The sequence below is a fragment of the Rissa tridactyla genome, chromosome 2 (assembly GCF_028500815.1).
Source record: "Rissa tridactyla isolate bRisTri1 chromosome 2, bRisTri1.patW.cur.20221130, whole genome shotgun sequence".
In the NCBI taxonomy this organism is placed as follows: Eukaryota; Metazoa; Chordata; class Aves; order Charadriiformes; family Laridae; genus Rissa; species Rissa tridactyla.
In genome coordinates, this window is record NC_071467.1 from 167,121,433 (window position 1) to 167,140,957 (window position 19,525).

Genomic DNA, 19,525 nt, shown 5'->3' on the forward strand with positions numbered 1-19,525 from the left:
AAATAATATCACATAAGCTTATTTGAAAAATACTAGATCTTACAGACTAAGCATTTAACAGCAGTTTTCAAACTATTTCACCTCCCTCTACCCTTCTTTAGGAAGAGGTTTGGTGCTGGAAACATACCCTCCATTAAGAGTAGGCGTCAAACCAAAGAGCGTGCACAGCCCGACGGACATGAGCAGAGAGCTGAGCACCGTCACGACCGCTGCCAGTGCCAGGCCCCATTTCGATTTCACCATGTCAATCTTCCCTGAAAAACAGTATGCAAAGTCTCGGTTACCAAGCGAAAGAAAATGACATATTAATAAAAAACCAAGAAGGGATGCTCGTCCTGATTTATTTCAGCAGGTAGCTTAATACCCTGCAACCCAGAAGTAGCGGTAGTTCAGCCTTGGTGTCTGAAATGCAGCTCCCAGACCCTCCCAGTGACAACGGTAGGACAAAGGATAACGCACGTCTTGCAGCTCAAGCTAGTTCCAGTGGAGCACTGTTGAGGCACAAAAAAGGAACTTAAATGTGGCTAGCAAGATCTAAAACCACCCGCTCAGAACATGTATTTGATCTGTCTGACACGGAGTTAGTCTCTCTATACTGGAAAAAATGTCATTATTGTGGCATTTAAAACTGCCTAAGACAGAAAACACCTCCGAAGATATCCCAAGGAACGCCACCACACTGGCTAAGAGGGACAAATCAGCAGAAATCAGATAAGCAGGACTACTAAATTCTCTACATAACAGTTCGGTGCAAAATTTCAATGCCACCTTTCCTGCTGAAACAGGATGGAACTGCAGTGCTATGGATAGGAGTCTCTTATCTGTAACCAGGGCAAGGGCACGGCACCACCGATCCCTTACAGATATTCAGCTGGCAGGTGGCTTATTTGCTTGTTCGCCCCTGAAGGCTCTCCACCCCACAAACCTACGTGTGGAGAAGTAGATGTAAGCGAAGAGTATAATGTAGGTGGTGACGAGGGGTATCAGCTCGGCGATGCCAATCTCCTCCTTGAAGTGGACGTGAACGATGTTCTCCTCTCGCAGCGTGCAGTTGGGGCTGGGATGCAGCAGCTTGAGGCGAGAGCGGAGGCTGCTGAGGAACCTGAGATGAAAAGCAAGCAGGAGGATGTCACTGTAACCCAACAACCAGCACGCAATTCCGAGGAGGAGCTCGGTGGGCATAAATCGAGCAGGAAGAAGCTCTGTAGATTCACACAGTTCTCTCCAGGCCTGACTGCTAAAGTCTGTTCCGCTGTGGCCTAAACAACGTTTACCACATCCGTACTGCGGCAATCTTACAGACCGTGATTTCTATGAAGATTCCAAGATAACTGTGAAGACTCAGCAAAACTATTTAAAGCAAGGGCTCATCATCCAAAATCTTGTCCCCAGGGAACAGAACATGCTGTAGCCTCAAACACTGCCTGAATTTTACGTAAGTATGGCTGATGAAAGGTGCTAAATGACAGTCCTCGAGGCTGATGGGTTCTTGCATGGGCAGCAGCAGAGCAAGTTTCCACTACTGCACTGCCAATTCTGTCCTAGGCATTCCTCGGGGAATTCTGTGCGGCGCTGAGCAGAGCGTTTAGTCCTCAGATCCACTCCATTCCAGCCAGCTTTGCCAACACTGCCAAAGGGGCTTCACAGTTGGTACCAGCTGAGTTAGTGCTTACTGGAAAGCAAACCACTCTGTGTACTGGGAACTGGGTCAAAACAGACCTACTGGGCCTTGGCTGCAACAGTGACAGCTCGGTGTGCAGATGAAGCCATCATCAGAGGAACTCCCACTGGCAGCTTTGGGTATTATATATACTTTCTTAAAGAGAAACTGAGAACTGGTAGTATTTTATCAGTATTTCCTTAAAACACATCAAGTTTTCTCCCCCAAAAAAGCACCCCGTTTTTCTATAGAAGGTTCAGAAGATCCTAAAATACTCTTAAAACAGAAGACAATGGAGATTAAAGAAAAACGTAACAATAATCAGAGTAGAGAAAACAGCAAACTTTTCAAGAATTGACCAAGGGATCCCAGACACAGAAACAGCACAGCTAAAGCTCCTTACCTGGAATCATACCGCCGGAGACCCAGTGTGACAGTGTACGACACCACGCGCTTCCTATTGTAGAGGTTCACCCCGCTGTACTTCCCAGGGAGCCCAAACAACAGATCTGCAAAAACACAGCGTGAACGGAAACATTAGGATAACAGCAAAAGAAACACAAAAGATGGGACACAAGAGGTGTTCATTGGGAAGAACGCTGGGTGAGAACTACCGGTCTTACAGGAAGCACTTTTGGTGCTCTGGTGAGACATTCTCAGTGCGTATAAATACCCGATGCAGGGGAGTAAAGATGAACTATCTCTTCTCAGTGGTGCCCAGTGACAGGACAAGAGGCAACGGGCACAAATTAAAACATGGGAAATTCCCTATAAAAACCAGAAAAATCTTCCTTCCTACGGGGAAGTCGTCTGTCCTCATCTTTTTCTTCCTGACCAGGCAGTCTGTAGCAGGCAAGGTCTGCCCTCTAATCCTAACCCCTAAGCTCTCAGCTAGCTCACCACCCGTTCCTAAGCAAAGCTCCACGCGTTGCCGCTGCTCCCTCACACAAAGGACAACTCCTCGCCCTCCCGGCCTGTCCTTTACCACCCCACGCCATCCCTGTGAGCTGGGGGAAGCTGCAGCCCTCCAACTGCACACACATCTCTAATTCCTCCTGTTGGCTCCCCGTGCTGTGTGTGTTAGTGTTATAGGTACATCAAGTGGGTACCCAATTTGTCCTTCAACAGAGGAGACGGGCATTATCTTTAAGGACGCAGCCAAAGAAATCCTTCAAGACTTTTTGTGCATGTTGGTGTGGGATCTGAACCAGGTTCCAGGAAGACTCGGCACCGCAAAGGACTATTTAATGTCTGTTAATCTTGTGCTCTAAAAACGCAGCCTTAAAAAACTTCTGCATCGTGATGAACGCTACCACTGTTCTCAGGAATTCCCAGGACATTGTGGACCTCTGTCTGGTTGGTGAATGAGTGCTCGAAGGAGGCTCCGCGTGCTCCAAACCACAGCGTGCCCGCATTCTGGACACTCAAAAAACAACCTTTAAAACAAACTTACTTTAGGGTTACAACCCCCCTTCTCAGACACGGCTTCCTGACACCTACAAAATTCCTTTAAAAACAAAGGAACAGCGTTTCCTCTGGCCTTATGGAAATACTAAATAACGTGATCCCAGACATGGTCAGAGCGTTGTTGTTTTTTTAATTAAGAGAGAAAAATACTTTTATGATATCCGGTGTCAACTCGAGGTATAAGCAAGCAACAACCAGCGAACACACAAGAGGGAGCAGGGTGAATGTTCATTTATCTGTGACAATGAGACAGTCTTTTGAGTAAGACAGACAATGGCACGAGGGAAAAAGATATGTTAGCGCATACGTAGAGTAAGAGGAACAAAGACTTGGACTAGTTACCAGCTATTTTTACACCTATAGCAAGGAGTCTGACTGAGCGGAATTATTCACTTTCCACAAAACCAGAACTGAGTTCAAATACGGGTATGAAATGAGAGATGACATATATTTGGTAGCTCGGTTTCAGATGCTGTAACACAATGCCACCCAATCCGCAAACATTGACAATCTAGATGTTGGAGATACTGAGGACAATACAGCGATGCAAGCTGCAGGCATTTCTCACGGCTTCTTTGGCACTTCAGCCTCTTACCTTTGAGAGTAGCGGATGTTTGTAACGTCTTTGGTTCATGCTGGTGGATGGTTTTGATGATATCTGGGTCAGCATTGAATCGCTCTCGGTCGTTCTGCCAGAAGTTGCCTGGAGACAGCAACAGACAGCCATGCTCGGGGAGCAGATTCCGCAGCTTCTTGAGGCCAGGCAGAAGATCTGTTACCTGAAGGCAAACCTCCTCCAAGCTTTTGACACCAGAACTGAAAGGCAAGCAAAGGTTAGACAGCGTTAGGTATGTCGTGAAAAGGCAAAGCTGCTGAGATGAATGCCCCAAGGACCTGCATCACCATGTTCCTGCTCTTGTTCTTAATAACTATGGACCAAGAGCGCCAGGCCGTAGCCCGGGATCTCACTGTAACACGTGTAACACTCCAGAACCCCATTATCATTTCTCTGCATGCTGTCTGCCCATATAGCTTTCACTCTTCGCCCGTCCTAGGTGCCACAAGTTTCAGTTCCACATTTAAGATACCTCCCGTCTACAGAGAAACTGTCTCCCTGGAATTCTTCTTCAAAGACCTTAAACTCCTCTGCGTACTTCTTTCCACACATGCAGCGGGACACATTACAGAAATCTTTATTAGCCTTCCTGAGGTGGATTATTTAAGGTGTACAGACTGCTCTAAAATGTACAAAGGGTTCAACATCTGCAACTGTGCAGCGTGTTTTCAGAATTCCTCTGCATTGTATGGAAAACAAAATGCCTTACAGGTTCAGAACTCAATAGAGGTGGAGCTGGCATGAAAAGGAACTTGTCTTTGTTCCCAAACTTCATTTTAACACAATTACATAATCCTTATCAACTTGTAATTCAAGCGAGACTCAACTTGGGCTCACAACAGGATCTGACTGTGAAGGTTTAGTGACAAAACCTGTCAGCACGCTATTTGGCTAGAGAAGGAAGAGCCGCCGATCCAAAAGAGAATGCTTCCCTCAACGTGACACGGGCAACTGGTGGGATTCGCACAGGAAGGGTATATTTAACGAAGGCTTCAGCCTCACAGATTACAGAGAAGGTGGCTCCAGAAGAGAAATCAGGCAGGGTCCTATTGTAAAATGCCTTCTCTAGAGCAGGTTTTTCAATAGTGACTACAAAGAGCAAAGATGGGAACCAAGCAATGACGATTCGAGTTATGTCTTTGTGAACAGTCCCTCCAGAATCTATATCCTGTCGCTATATGGCAGGACACCTAGAAAGCTCACACTTATCACAAGAAAATACTGTGTTTATAGGACCAGAAGCTTTCTGAAAGATAATTTAAAGGAACTGATGCAGTGATGCCTCCGATAATAGCTCCAGGAAGGGTAAGACGACTATTGTTCTCTCTTTCAGCTTTGGCTAACTCTGAAATATAACAATAACAGTCTACACTGCAGATAAGCCTATGTACGTTCCTATTTGGGAAGTGAACGCACAATGTCCCTACCAGTGTGTTGTGGATGCAGAGCGATACCACAAAACATGAACTGGAGCAACACCTCGTGTTTCCTACCCAGTTGTCAATAATCTTCTGTACTTTAGTACAAAAGAACGCCTTTTTTCACATTAAGAAAATCACCTGTGCTTAACTTTGATACTGACGACAAGGAACTTCATAACGACTTTTGAGGTAATTTTAGAATCTATCTCAACATTAGATGTTTCCTGAAATACCCGAGTCCATCACCAAAATGGGAGCCCTTATCTCAAGGTCTAAGTCTAAGTGCTTAAGTCTTTTGTTTATCTAGTGGCTATGTAAGTTGAATTTTGCTTCCACGCTGCGTCACTGTTCATCAAGAGCAACACCAAGGGGAGATAATGAGAAGACAACACAGAGCCAGCTGTCTCTAACTTGTCATTGGCAACTATATATCGATTATTATCTAAAGTTACACGTATGATACAGGAGGAGAGGAACTGAAAACACAGAAAGAATGCCAGCGCCAAGGCTTTGTGAGTTGGTAGGAAACAGCAACATATTTAACGGCATAAATGGCATTTCTAAAATATTACCAGAGAGCGAGCAGGCAGCAAGCTTGCAAGGAATGGTTTTAAAAACCAAAAAAGGACAAATCATCAGGTAGAACAGTGAAGTGGACACTCTCAAAAATGAAGCAATGAAGGATGCTGTCAAGGAAGTATGAACAAGCAGTAAATCTTCCCTACCCGCGTGAGTCAGAGGACAAGGAATGAAGAAAGCTCCTGGCCGACAAGCTAGCAGATGATCAAAGACACTAATCTCACCATTTTTCACCACACTTGGCCTGTTCTCAGCAGCCTTATTCTCACTGAACACAGACAGACAACGAGGAAAGCATTTCTGTCCTTAGACGAAAACTTATTTAAAAAAAAAAAGCAGAGGCAAGCTAATAAAATGTATTTTTGATTTACAAAGAGAGAATACGCCAAACTAACCTGAGCACTCTTTTTTTAAAAATGCCTGACTTCTTGGATGGGGAAAGCACAGCAGATCTCATCTACGTGGGCCCCAGTAAAGTTTTTGATGCCGCACCACACAGAAAATGCACAGGAAAAGACCGAAGTTAGCACAAAAACTGCCACGCAGTAAAGAAGGAGGTTAACAGGAAAATGGTCATGGGGCTGCTGAAAGGGGAACCACCGGTATTGAGGAAAACAAAGTGGAATTTCTCACAGACAGTTCAGAGGACCAGGATTATTATATATTTTTATTAATAACATTGGAATAAGATATAGGGACCGTCTGCCAATGACACAAAATACAGAAACACTGTTAATACAGAAAAGGAACGGAATATCCGAAATGGATGATGGGAGGGCTGTAATAAATTCAATCACCCTTCTGTTAACAGTACAAAGTGCAAGACCACGCACCTGGGGACTAACGAGAGCCTCTGCCACAACATGGGAGTTCATCAGGTGGAAATGACAGAGAGGGACGTGGCGTTGCTGATCCATCACTTCGTAATGTGTAAAATTGATGTGGCTGGCCACGAAAAAGGGACCTGCGATCTCACTACATGTCAGGAAAGGCATTTCCATGGAAAATAGCACACAAATGAGACTTCTCTGAGAATACTGTGTACAGTTCTAATCTCCCACGTTCAGGAATGATACACTAACACCAGTGCCAAGAGGAGCAACGCGGATGACAAACTGAATACAGAGCCGTCTTAGCAGAGTAAGCCAAGAGTTTCATAATGTTCAGCTTAACAAACAAGGATTTGGGGTAGGGAATACAAGTTCTCCCTGTAAATATCTGGAAGCAGAGGAAAGCTCTTTTTGTACAGAGAGCGTGTCAGGACAAAAACAAGCAGGTATAAACTGGTCCAAAGTGGAAAGTCAGCAGAAGGTTCCTGACCACGAGAAATTCTAGAAGAGCTTCAACAATAGCCATGGTGCGGTCAAATGAACTTTCTTTAATACGAAGCTTGCACGCTTATGAAGGGATTATATGACGCCGCTATCTGCTGTAACGGTCCTCTGCCTAGGACTCTGCCTGGAAGGTTCCTGACAATTCCCAGTGACTAGAGGACAGGCAAGTTCTCCAGCACAAAAGCTAAACCGCTGCACGCGCAGGATGGATACGATGTCACTTGTTAACAGTGATCTCTCGTTTTCTTTTAATTTTGAGAATCTTCCAAATTCCGAGCTAATAATCAGACTTAGGAGGCAGTAATTTAGAAGATGGGTGTGTGCAACAGCGGGTCAGCCCACCTTCTACACAAACTTTAATGAACAGTCATTACCTGTCTCTCAGGGCATGGTTTCTAATCTCCTCCACTAGCTGGAAGACGCGGGAGAGGGGCGAACGGAACACATCAACAGCCAGGAAGTTCTTCTGCCATGGGGAGACGGTAGCTTTCACAAAGATCTGCTGAATGTAGGCCACAGGAGCACCAACATACTGTGGGGAAAATCAGAGGGAGAATGAAAACACACGGTGAGTGGGAAGCTGCTCAGCAGAATTAGACCACAGCTTGGCAACTTTTCAGGAAGGGGTTTGCCAGACTATATTTTCCTCTCCCAAACGAGAGGTGAAACATGACAGTACTAACCCAGCAAGAACAAAAAGAGTCTGTTTCTCAAAGAGGCAAAATGCCACTGACCATTTTGGCACCAGTCTATTGCGTTTCTTTGTGAGGCAGAGGCTCCCAGCTCCGGCTGAATTTGGTACTGGAATGAAAGGCAGGAGCAGGGACCCACTGCCTCTCACGACGCTGCGGTTCCCCCGACCTGTGCCGGTTCTGCTGTGTGCCATTTAAATCTTCCTGGTCTCTGCGCCCAGGCTGCTGACCCTGCTCTGGGCATTCCACGCTGACAGGCCGCGGCAGCCAGAACTTTTGTGCTTTATTAGCTGAACGAGGCAACAAAGCAGAAGGGAAGATTTAATCAGCCAGCAGCAGCCCGAGTGAACAGCGTAGTGCACAAAGCTCTCAGCGGCACCAGGGAGTGTAGAAGGCTGCAAATGATTTCAATCACAGTGAGAAGAACACACATGGACGAGAGAGCTGGAGGCATCAAGAGCATTAAGCCAACAGGTAACTTGTACTTAAGAGAGACCCTACAATGAAAAAGAACAATGCAGGCTACAAAGCATCATTTTAGAATTTTTTCCTGATTTCCTGGACCAGTTTATCAGCCTTCTTGGAAAGCATCAGGGCTGCAGTTTGCTCATGCAAAAAGAAAGTCAATTCCTTACCCTTAACATAAGGTTATAAGTCTAGTTTACCTGCATGATACATACCAGCCAAATAAAAACAAACGAACAAACAAAACCAAACCCCACTTTTAGATTATACTCAATTCACCAGGTTCTTCAAGCATCCCTACATTCCCTAGACCACACTATAGTAGCTAGCTCCACAGTCTCTGGCTGTGGAAATTCAAATTCAAACGAAAAACTCTTGATTGTGACTTTAAGAAAAAAGCCTATGTCTTGGAGGTGAAGCCTAGACTACCTACGTCATCAGAAAAAAAAAAACCCTGCTAGACGCAATATTTTAAAGCCAAAGGAGAGAAAATTGCAAGCGCTGAGTAGCCGGACAGTCTGCCTTCCACCTCCAGGCCAGACATTCCCATTCTGACAGCTAGTTAGTGGTCTTCAAAAGATAAGCTGGTTGACAGCCAGAATCCAGATCCCTTCGGAGAGGCTGACAGCACCATAATCGCCATCGGAATTACTGGTAGCATCTCCACAGACAGTTAGAGCAGTAGAGGCTGACTAAATCCTATTCTCAGCCTTCAGAGGAGGCCAAGGGCAGGTACGTGGAGCCGTGTGTGTTAGTAGGAGGCCTGTCCTCCCAGAACCCATCATTAAACTTATTTAAAACTTCATAATGCTTTAAAAAGTGTACTACTTGCCTTAGATAAAGTTATCCTTGAAAAATAGGCTCTTAAACACCATTTCAGAGCTTCCAGCTCTTCCAAATGCCTACTATCTGTTTTTCTGATAGAGTAATACAAGACAAACACAGCCTAAACTCAGCAATTACACAAAGCAACATGTCACCAGAAATATTTCCCGTTGTAAAGCGTAAGTAACGCAGCAAGGAGTGTTTCACCATCTCATCTCCCCCCGACAAACCCAGGACTCACCCAGTCGGGACGCTCGCCGAGATCCCCTTGCTGCAGAGCCACGTCCGGAGAGGGTGGGGAGTAATCCTTCACGGGGGTGCTGTACTCCACAGGTCCCGTTCCAGGCAGCGGCAGCTTCAGCAGCGGGTAACTGTGGTTAAGACACGAGCAAGGAACGTTGTGGTTGGTTTTTTTTAACTAGGCTTTTAGACAGAAGAGCTCAAAAACATGGATGGGTCATGGAAAATGAGCCCACTGCAGGTTAATCCAACCTCCGCAGGACAGGAGACACAGCTGCAATGCAAGAGGGCTTTAGCTCTCATAGGAACTGTTTGATGGATTTCCCCAACACAAGCGATAATCGGTCGTTCTCCCTCGGAAAGGGATAACTAAAAGTCCTGGGAGAAAAAGAAGGGAAGTTCTTGCAGGAGCTCACCTGGATTACTCTCCATCACCTGAAAGTCAGTAGGGCTAAAAACATTAAGTACAGCCAGGTCTCAACTATTCTGCGGCCCACACAAAAATGCGACATTCATTGTATTCACACGGCAGCTTTCCTGACCTAAACCCCATACTAATCACCCCATTTTCCTCCTTAAGATTTAAACTATTTCCAATATCTGTCATTAACTTCATTGGTCCTCAATGCACCTTTAATAGCGGCAATGAGACACCAAACCAGCTATGCGATATTTATCTTTTTGCTACTACAATCTCCAGATGATTGCAGCAGCTACCCCACAACAAAGACTTCAAACTATTTGAAAGTTGAGAAACTGCGGTTTGAGAGAGTTTAAAATACTGGGTTTAGCTCCGTAGGTTCTCGAAAGTGATTAAAAATGTATCAGAATTGAACTGGTGGGAAAAGCGAGACTGCTGTCACAGAGATATCGACCAACTAACTGGAATTCTCAGCACCAAAATGAACCAGAGACCTGAATTTCCCGGGCTTTCTGACGATATAACTTCTGTCTTTTAGCTGCCTGATGCGCGACAATCTATCAGGCCTTACATTTCTGACATATTTTCCCATTAATAGATGAACTTTTCTTATAGTATTGCCAGAATAAATATTCTTGGGATTGTTTTCCTGCAATACTCTGCCCATTTCGTTAGAGATTTGCCTGAATCATCAAAGGCCATGGAGGGGGCAAGCAACAGCTAAAGACTGAACAACAAAAGGCTGAAAAAGAACAATGAAATCCGAAGCAAAGCTTGACGGATTTGCTATTTTATTAGTCTGACAAAAATACAACATCTAATTATTATTATCCTTTCATTGTGCAAGGGGAGGGAAGAGAAAAAGGAATAATAAAACCATGTCGTAATACATCGGAGGTGAAAATGCCCAACAAAAGGCACAATCTGGAGACTCAGCACATCCCCTTTTCTCTCACAATCAGCAATCAGTTTTGGTCCTTCTAAACGACACGTAGCACCTGCTTGTCACAAATGATCCGCTGAAAACAAAAGCCTGGGGGAGATACACACTGCAATCATCCTGCCCCGACTGAGGCCGAGACAGACATAAATTAAAATTAAAAAATCGAGTATACGTGATAAACAAAGCAGAATGAGTTGAACAGGTGACCGAGGAAGAATGATTTTTCCACTCAACGATTGTGATGTTGATGACTGAGCGTGTCCAGAAACCTAAGGAAAACACTTTAAATTCGTATGACATGGTCACCCCGAGGTGGATTTCCCTGTGCAACCGCCTGTCAGTTTTAAGGAGTTAGAACAATAATCTTTTATACAACTTAACTCATTTAGAGGCACTGAATCTAAACAGCCAGCGCGTTACAGGAGCAACAACGGGATGCGCTGGTTTTGCCTCACCAGCACTGGTGGAGTAGCTCAGGCTTCAGAAGCGATGATTCTCCGGTTGAAAGTTCATTCCTAGGACCAGGCTACTGTCAGATACGCCGGAACAAGCAGTGCCCGGTGCCGCGCCTGATTGGGAAGCCTCCATATCCAGAAGCTGTGGGGAAGGCCAAGAGCAATGCTGCTGACGGTCTGATCTCCACAGTCCACGGTGAAGACCTGACCACTATGCGCCCTTGCAGCCCAGAAAGCCAGCGGCATCCTGGGCTGCATGAGGAGAAGAGTGGCCAGCAGGGTGAGGGAGGGGATTCTGCCCCTCTGCTCCGCTCTGGGGAGACCCCACCTGGCGTCCTGCGTCCAGCTCTGGAGTCCTCAGCACAAGAAGGACACGGAACTGTTGGAGCGGGGCCAGAGGAGGGCCACGAAGATGACCAGAGGGCTGGAGCACCTCTGCTGTGAGGATAGGCTGAGAGAGTTGTGGGTGTTCAGCCTGGAGAAGAGAAGGCTCTGAGGAGACGTTAGAGCCCCTTCCAGCCCCTACAAGGGGGCCTACAGGAAGGATGGGGAGGGACTCTGGATCAGGGAGTGTGATGGTAGGACGTGGGGTAACGGCCTCAAACAGAAAGAGGGTAGATTTAGATTGGATATCAGGAAAAAATTCTTTACTGTAAGGGTGGTGAGGCACTGGAACAGGTTGCCCAGAGAAGCTGTGGCTGCCCCATCCCTGGAGGTGTTCAAGGCCAGGCTGGATGAGCCAACCCGACAGGGCTCTGAGCCTAACGTTGGGGTTAGTCCTTCTTTGAGCAGTGACCTTCAGACATCACAGAACCCCCGTGTGAAAGGGAGCTCTGGGGGGGCTCCAGTGCAAACTCCTGCTCAAGCCAGGGCAATCAAGAGCAGGTTGCTCAGAGCTATGTCCAGTCTGGGCTTGTGTATCTCCAAGCACTGAGGTCCCACAGCTTCTCCAGGCACCTATTCCAGCATTTCATCACCCTCATAATGAAGACTTTTTTCCTTAGATCTATCAGAGTTTCCCATCTGTCCATTGCCTCTTGTCCCTCCCCTGCGTACCTGAGAAGAATCTTCCTCCACCTCCTCTACCTCCTCCCAGAAAGTAGTTGTAGGGCAGATACTCAGTCTCCTGAGCCTCTCCTTCTCCATTATACACCACAGCTCCCCACTCCGACGGCTCCGCTGGATGCGCTCCAGTACATCAATGCCCTCCTCCTACTGCAGAGTCCCAGTCTGGACGCAGGACTGTGGTTTCACAAGGGACAAACAGCAGGAAGACTCCCTTCCCCTCAACCCGGCTGGCCACACTTGCTAGTGCAGCCCAGGGCGCAGTTGGCCTTTCTTCTGCGAGGACACGTTGCCTGACCGATGTCCAACTTGTCCTTTGCCGCAAAGCTGCTTTCCAGCCTTCAAGGGCTTATTCCATCCCAGCTGCAGGGCTCTGCATTTGCCTTTTTGCCTTTGCTGAGCTTCCCGAGGTTCCCCTCAGTCCTTCTTCCCAACCTGCCAAAGCGTCTCTGAATGGCAACCGTGCTCTCCCACCTCTGGTATGATCTACAAATTTGGTGAGCGCTCTGCTCCTTCATCCAGGTCATTAACAGCGATGTTAACTAGATCTTGCCCCTGTTTGTGGATTAGGGAGTTAACGTGAACCGCTGGCAGAGCTGTGGGAGCAGCAACTTGCAGTAGAACAGCTGTGGAAGGCGAAGCACCTGAAATCTCCACAGCTGTCTGCAAAACAACCACCTGGCCGTAATCACAGATGTTTTGCCAGAACTGAGCGTGTCACATCAAGCAATTCTGGATTCTGCCATTCCCTTTCTGTGCTTGAGGCCACAAAGGAAGGCCTTAACAAGCCAGTTTACATACCACAAAAACTTGGGGGGGGGGAAAGAGTATTTCTATGCTTTTAAAAAAATAGCCTCTAGAGATGATTGTCAGTTGCTCCACCATGTTGGTTCTCAGACATTAGTATATTTACATCTGAATAAAACCACTTCGTTGCCAAGAAACATGCCCGCTGCCAGAGTGGAGTGGAGATGTGTGTCAACTCAGCTATCGAAGGATTTCTTCCCACAGCTGTACCGCCTGTTGACAGCAGCCTTGGCTTTAGCTACGGAAGCTACCTGAGAAGCTGGGAAGGAGGAAAGTTCATCTAAACATTGGCAATTTGTACACAGCTTCCGGTGGGCTCGGGGTTACACGAGACCTTGGAGAACGATGCAAGACACAACAGGCCGCTTGATGGCAGCTAAGAGGAAGGTTAGCTGAGAACCCCATATTTGTTTTTTCTGTTGTTAAAAAAAAAAAAAAAAAAAAAAAAAAAGGTTTAATTTTCTGTAGAGGGGAAGAAACAAACCGCTCCCATCCTGGAAGTCAAGCCACCTCCCAGAATACTGGAAATAGCAACTCACAGCTCCTTAATGGCATTTTTGAATGACCAAGATTTTTGTTTTGTTGGGTTTTATTTTTCATGTTAGCGTTTTCAAACTTGCCCAAAAAGTTTGAAAGTACATGCAAATGCAACAGAGGAAAGGGTAAACAGCATTTCTTGAAAAACTCAAGGGCAACAAAACGAGGGGGAAAACAAAAGGGGACTTTTTGACAGAAGAAAAAAAAATAATCTGGAGATGTCTGTGCATTGCTGAGGACTATATCCTACTGCAGCTGTCAGCAAACCAAGGCAACCGAGACTCCCATATTCCATCGTTCTCTTCAGGCCTGCCGTCAGGGTAGATCTGTCAATACCTGAACTTCAGCATTTCCCTGCAATTTGATTAAATCATGACTCAGGAACAGGATTTATGCTGTAGGAAGAGATCTTTATGCTCCCTCCCATCTGTATTTTTAATCCCTTCCTAGCGCAGGCAAGGAAGGGGAGCAGCATCTACCACTGCGGTTATTCAAACTGTTCGCCTCTTGCTCCCGTGATGCAAAACAACGTTGGATTTTCTCCATCCAGTCTGAAGCTTTCTGCAGGTCACACCGATGGGCTCCTTCGGCTTCTTCTACACTTCCAGGCTGCTCAGTCAACAAAAGCCACACTGCCAAGTAGTACATAATTCTTTTCATTTCCCTATAAGCTAATGAGTCCTGATTGTTACACTAATTACTGCTAAGGACAGTGAGGCATAACACTTTTCAGTCATGGCTTTATTCTCATGGGTTATTACGTTCATCGGGAGCAAGAGCTTTTGTCTTCAGTGATATTATCTGCATATTGTGGAGGTGGGTAGGTTTAGGTATTGGGAAGAAATTCTTGGCTGTGAGGGGGGTGAGCCCCCAGCCCAGGTTGCCCAGAGAAGCTGTGGCTGCCCCATCCCTGGAGGGGTTCAAGGCCAGGTTGGACTGAGTTTTGAGCAACTTGGTCTAGTGGGAGGTGCAGGTTGGAACTGGATGGTCTTTAAGGTCCCTTCCAACCCAAACCATTCTATGATTCTATATTTACTGAGACTAGAAGAGCTGTGGCAGCTGTGGTATTAGAAGACACTGATGCGCACCCATCAGGAACAGGGCTTTCTAACACACCAAAAAAACACCCTGGAACTATTTTTGATTATAATTGATTTTCAGCAGCTATCTTCAGAGAAAAGGCCCCGCAGGAAATTCATTTTAAAAAGTTAAAAAGGCTAAAACAGACCCTCTAGTTTGTACACACCTATGTTTAGGTCCTACAGCCCTTATCACAACACGATCTAGACAGGGTAGACTGCTCATGGTACTGTTTTGCAGCAGAGCTCAGGAACAAGACTTACTATCAGGACTCTCATCAAAAGCTCCCTCATCTTGAGCCAACTACAGCATAAATGTATGTCCCCATAAGGGAAGCAGGGACATATATTTACTTATATCACTATAATATTTGAGGATTCATGTTCATGAAAGGTTTTGAGAACGTCTGATGGAAGACGACACAAAGTACGCACTTGAGATTATACTTAATCATTTCAGTAAGATGCTAAAACATTAATTCTTGAATTGAATTAGCCTTATACAGGCATGCGGTACCAGCTGATCTAGTCAGTGACACCTGAGACAGACTGACAGCAGAGACAAAAAAGGCACAGAAAGAACCACCCAGTGATACAGAGCAATTCGCTAGACCTACTACTGCAGACACCAATGTTAGAGCATCTTTTAAGTAAAGAGAAACTTCAGAAACCAAACCAAGACCTGCTGCTGAGCTGTCAGAAGCATCCTGGCTTGCCGCAGCCACTGAACGCTGCAAGGATTGGGAGACATGACAGGCCTTGGTCCCTTCCATGTGCACCACATAAACACGAGAACCGCTCCAAGTGCATTAGAGGGAAGGGATTTCTAATGCTCAGGTTTGATTCTCCTCACATTTGTCTTTGTTAGAGATTTTGTTACCGTCGGGGAAAGAGGTAAACACCCGAAAGGAAAGGATAAAGAAAGGAGGGAAGAAAAGTAGGATCCAAAACAGATGACAGGAAAGCTCAACAATGTTTTGGTTTTGAGAAGGGCTCTTTTTAGATGCTCACGTGACAGTGCACCCTGACACCCTTCTGCAAAAATAAAAGAAAAATAGATCATCTATAAATTGGTATTGCTGAATTTGAGCAAGAATATATTTTAGTTACCAAGCGTGAGGTAGGTTCAAGCGAAAACGCTCATCCAACTACTTTACATATTTTCAAGACAGCTTAGAGAGCCAAAGCGGAGAACTGCCAGGTCAGCCCGAGGCAGCTGGCAACTCGAGGGAACTGCAAACCCTACAACTGCGTATTCCTCCTTCTCAGAATCAAAGCGGAGATGTCCGCCACCCCAGAATAGTCTTTGGCTGGTGAGTATGAAGGGAAGTAGAGAGCAGCCAGGTCTTAGGTAACAGGGAAGGTGGTGATATATTGCCTTAAACAGCCACCTCCATTTTGCACACTCTAGAATAAGCTTTTAGTCTATTTCCAGCCTAAAGTATCACAAAGATAGAACAACCTAAAAACTCGTTGGTAATGAGAGATATGGAATCTGATTAAAAGGGTCTTGCCAGAGGGTAGAGAAGGCCAGATATTTGGCAGCAACAGTCCCCTTTTTAGCCTCGGTAAGTGCACAAACAATACCTGTTTCTGAATAAATGATGTTTGCTTTGCCCTGCTTCCCACTGACAGGGCCCTCCAAAAATCTGCACTGCAGAAGTAAAGATTCCCTTTGCTCTGTGCTGCCAGTTTCCTTTTTTCTGCGAAGCAGGAGAGAGGTCTCGTTACACAGAACTTGCTGCTAGTTTCATCATGCGGTCCCACAGGAGACTCTCTTCCCTGTGGATCTGGAACATGAAGAGTCTGACAGCAACTCAGCGACTCTGGTTATCACACAAGATACTATAAAAACCTGTAAAATTGTGAAATGTTCTTTTATAAAGAAATATACGTAGGCACAACACACAAAAGGGCTCTGGTTGCAGACAGCTTTATGGTTCTTTAGCGGCAGAACCTAGTGCTTCGCTCAAATAACGAACCCCTGCAAAGACTCACCTTGTGTGTAATCCTCCTAAGCCTGCTTCAGAGTCGACTGGTTGATTTTAAATTCTTACTCTAACTAAAAACTATGCTTCAGAACTACCCAGGAGTTTCAAATTTACCCTGATTACCAGATTTATAGGTATCGTCTGTTCTTCTCCGAGCTGGGGAGGAGGAACTACTCCTGTGCTAGAGAGGCTTAAGTGGCACTCCCATTCTACTGGAGGAAAAAAAAAGGGAAGCACTCAGCTAAGTTTGCCCCTGTAAAGAACAGGAATGTTTCTTAATGCAGCTCCATTTAAGGGGGATGATGAAAATTAATATAACCTACAAAGGGATATATAGTAAAACAAGATGTTAACTAACAAGCCCTACACCCGTCAATAGCTAGTTTAGCAGAAAACCCTCCCCCAAGTGAAGACTAACTTGGATTTTCAGACTTCCATTAAAACTATGGAGTAAGAAGGAGCCATAAGTATTTTTGCTTTTAAATATTAATTTACTAACAAAAATAGATGTGCTATGTCTTTAAGACACGTTAAAAATAGTGTCTACACAAATTACTTCTAAGACAGAATATGTTCAAACAACCTGCAACAGACACTCTGTGGTGCCTGTGCTGCCTGGTGCTTGAGACCCGACCTTTTTACAACAGGAGCGACACCCGCATGTTAACTGCTGTCACCTTGATTGAGAACCAGAAGTGATGCTCGCTAAGCTGTGGACCATAGAATTTATTTCAACTTTTAAGAAAAATTATCTAAACACAAAGATGCTCATGTTTTACTGAGGCACGGGGGAGGAAAAAAAAGAACAACTGAGTTAATTTCTTCTGAAGCAGAATTTTACAAGTTCTCCTTGATTCTACGTGCATACTGGTGAGAAGGGAAAACTCCATTTAACCTCTCTCCCTTTCAAGAATTCAGGATGTGTTGAATGGATTGTGCTGCACCTGGGGAGGAATAACCCCCTGCACCAGGACAGGTTGGGGGTGACCTGCTGGAGAGCAGCTCGGTGGAAAGAGACCTGGGAGTCCTGGGGGACAACAGGATGCCCATGAGCCAGCAATGGGCCCCTGTGGCCAAAGGCCAATGGCATCCTTGGGGGCATCAAGAAGAGCATGGCCAGCAGGTGGAGGGAGGTCATCCTCCCCCTCTGCTCTGCCCTGGGGAGGCCGCGTCTGGAGCACTGGGTCCAGTTCTGGGCTCCCCGGTTCCAGAGGGACAGGGAACTGCTGGAGAGGGGACAGCAAAGGGCTACCGAGATGCTGAGGGGACTGGAACACGTCTCTTGCAAAGAAAGGCTGAGGAATTTAGGTCTCTTCAGTCTGGAAAAAAGATGGCTGAGGGGGGACCTTATCAACACTTATAAATACTGAAAGGGGGGGCGTCAGGAGGATGGGGCCAGGCTCTTCTCAGTGGTGCCCAGCGACAGGACAAGAGGTGACGGGCACAAACTTGACCACGGGAAGTTCCACCTCAACATGAGGAGGAACTTCTTTCCCCTGAGGGTGGCAGAGCCCTGGCACAGGCTGCCCAGAGAGGTGGGGGAGTCTCCATCTCTGGAGACATCCCAAACCCGCCTGGACGCGTTCCTGTGCCACCTGCTGTGGGTGACCCTGCTCTGGCAGGGGGTTGGACTAGATGATGTCCAGAGGTCCCTTCCAACCCTATGATTCTATGTAGGATCCACCCTTGCTTGCTTTAACAACAGAATTTATTTATTAACCATGTTTAAGGCTGAAGAATAGAGAATGCTTCTTTTTCACTCTACTACCTTCTCCTTTTTCCACCCACTTCTTCAGGGACAGGGACTAATCTTCTCAGCAACATCGAGGATGATCCTGTTGATAAAAGTCAGTATGAAACCACAGGATCACTTGTGTATCTTCTTTCCTCATTAGAAAGACTAATAACTTAATTGGTCCATGCTTGTTTCAAACACTAATCTGCATCACTACGCAAACAGTGCTGAGGGTCTCTTTATCAATCATGTCGCACAGAAATATTGCCTAAGTGACCTTCTACTCCGAAGCTGGGCCTTGATTCTTTCCACCAGCTTCTTTCTCCAAATTTCAGCACATTTCTCAACCATTTTTGCAGTGAGGTAGATGAGATGAATCAGTGAGGTCTGTCCCAAGAAAATGGAACACTTCTGAGGAGTACAACTTAAATCCCAGCAGTCAATGGGTGCCAAAGACCCTTACTCAGAGTCCTCACAATATGACTGCAGGAAGAAATGCAGATGTGACACTTTGTGTCCATCAGCGAGTTCTTCTCCACAGCCAAGAGAAGCTTCCACAGGAGGTGGCCGTCCAACAGCCCCTGTAAGCAATGGTCTGCAGCAGCTCCTGCAGACAGCACCCAACCCACATGATGTCATGCTCCACAGCTGCCAGTTTTGTGTTCTGGAAGGCTATCATAGAATCATAGAACCATTTAGGTTGGAAGGGAACTTTTAAGATCATCAAGTCCAACCATTAACCCAGCACTGCCAAGGCCACTACTAACCCATGTCCCTCAGCACCACAGCTGCCCAGCTTTTAAATACCCCCAGGGATGGCAACTCCACCACCGCCCTGGGCAGCCTCTTCCAACGCTCCACAACCCTTTCCGGGAAGAAGTGTTTCCTAATATCCATCCTAAACCTCCCCTGGCGCAACTTGAGGCCGCTTCCTCTTGTCCCATCACCTGTTCCTTGGGAGAAGAGACCGACCGCCCCGGCTACCCCCTCCTTTCAGGGAGTTGTGGAGAGCGAGAAGGTCTCCTCTCAGCCCCCTTTTCTCCAGGCTGAACACCCCCAGCTCCCTCAGCCGCTCCTCACAAAACTCCTGCTCCAGACCCCTCACCAGCTCCGGTGCCCTTCTCTGGACACGCTCCAGTCCCTCCGTGTCTTTCTTGGCGTGAGGGGCCCAAAACTGGACATGGCCCTCGAGG

The 19,525-nt window shown here is 46.3% G+C and overlaps 1 protein-coding gene across 1 annotated transcript in view; it reads right to left on the minus strand.

The window, feature by feature from the left end:
• The window catches only part of SCAP (SREBF chaperone), a 70,343-nt gene that overhangs the window by 26,467 nt on the left and 24,351 nt on the right, over positions 1-19,525 (minus strand). The window contains exons 3-8 of the mRNA XM_054192042.1: positions 9,301-9,430; positions 7,452-7,609; positions 3,723-3,943; positions 2,064-2,169; positions 930-1,102; positions 128-254 (exon numbers count right to left, since the gene is read on the minus strand). Coding sequence (XP_054048017.1) covers positions 128-254; positions 930-1,102; positions 2,064-2,169; positions 3,723-3,943; positions 7,452-7,609; positions 9,301-9,430 — 915 coding nt within the window. The remainder of the gene's footprint in view (positions 1-127; positions 255-929; positions 1,103-2,063; positions 2,170-3,722; positions 3,944-7,451; positions 7,610-9,300; positions 9,431-19,525) is intronic.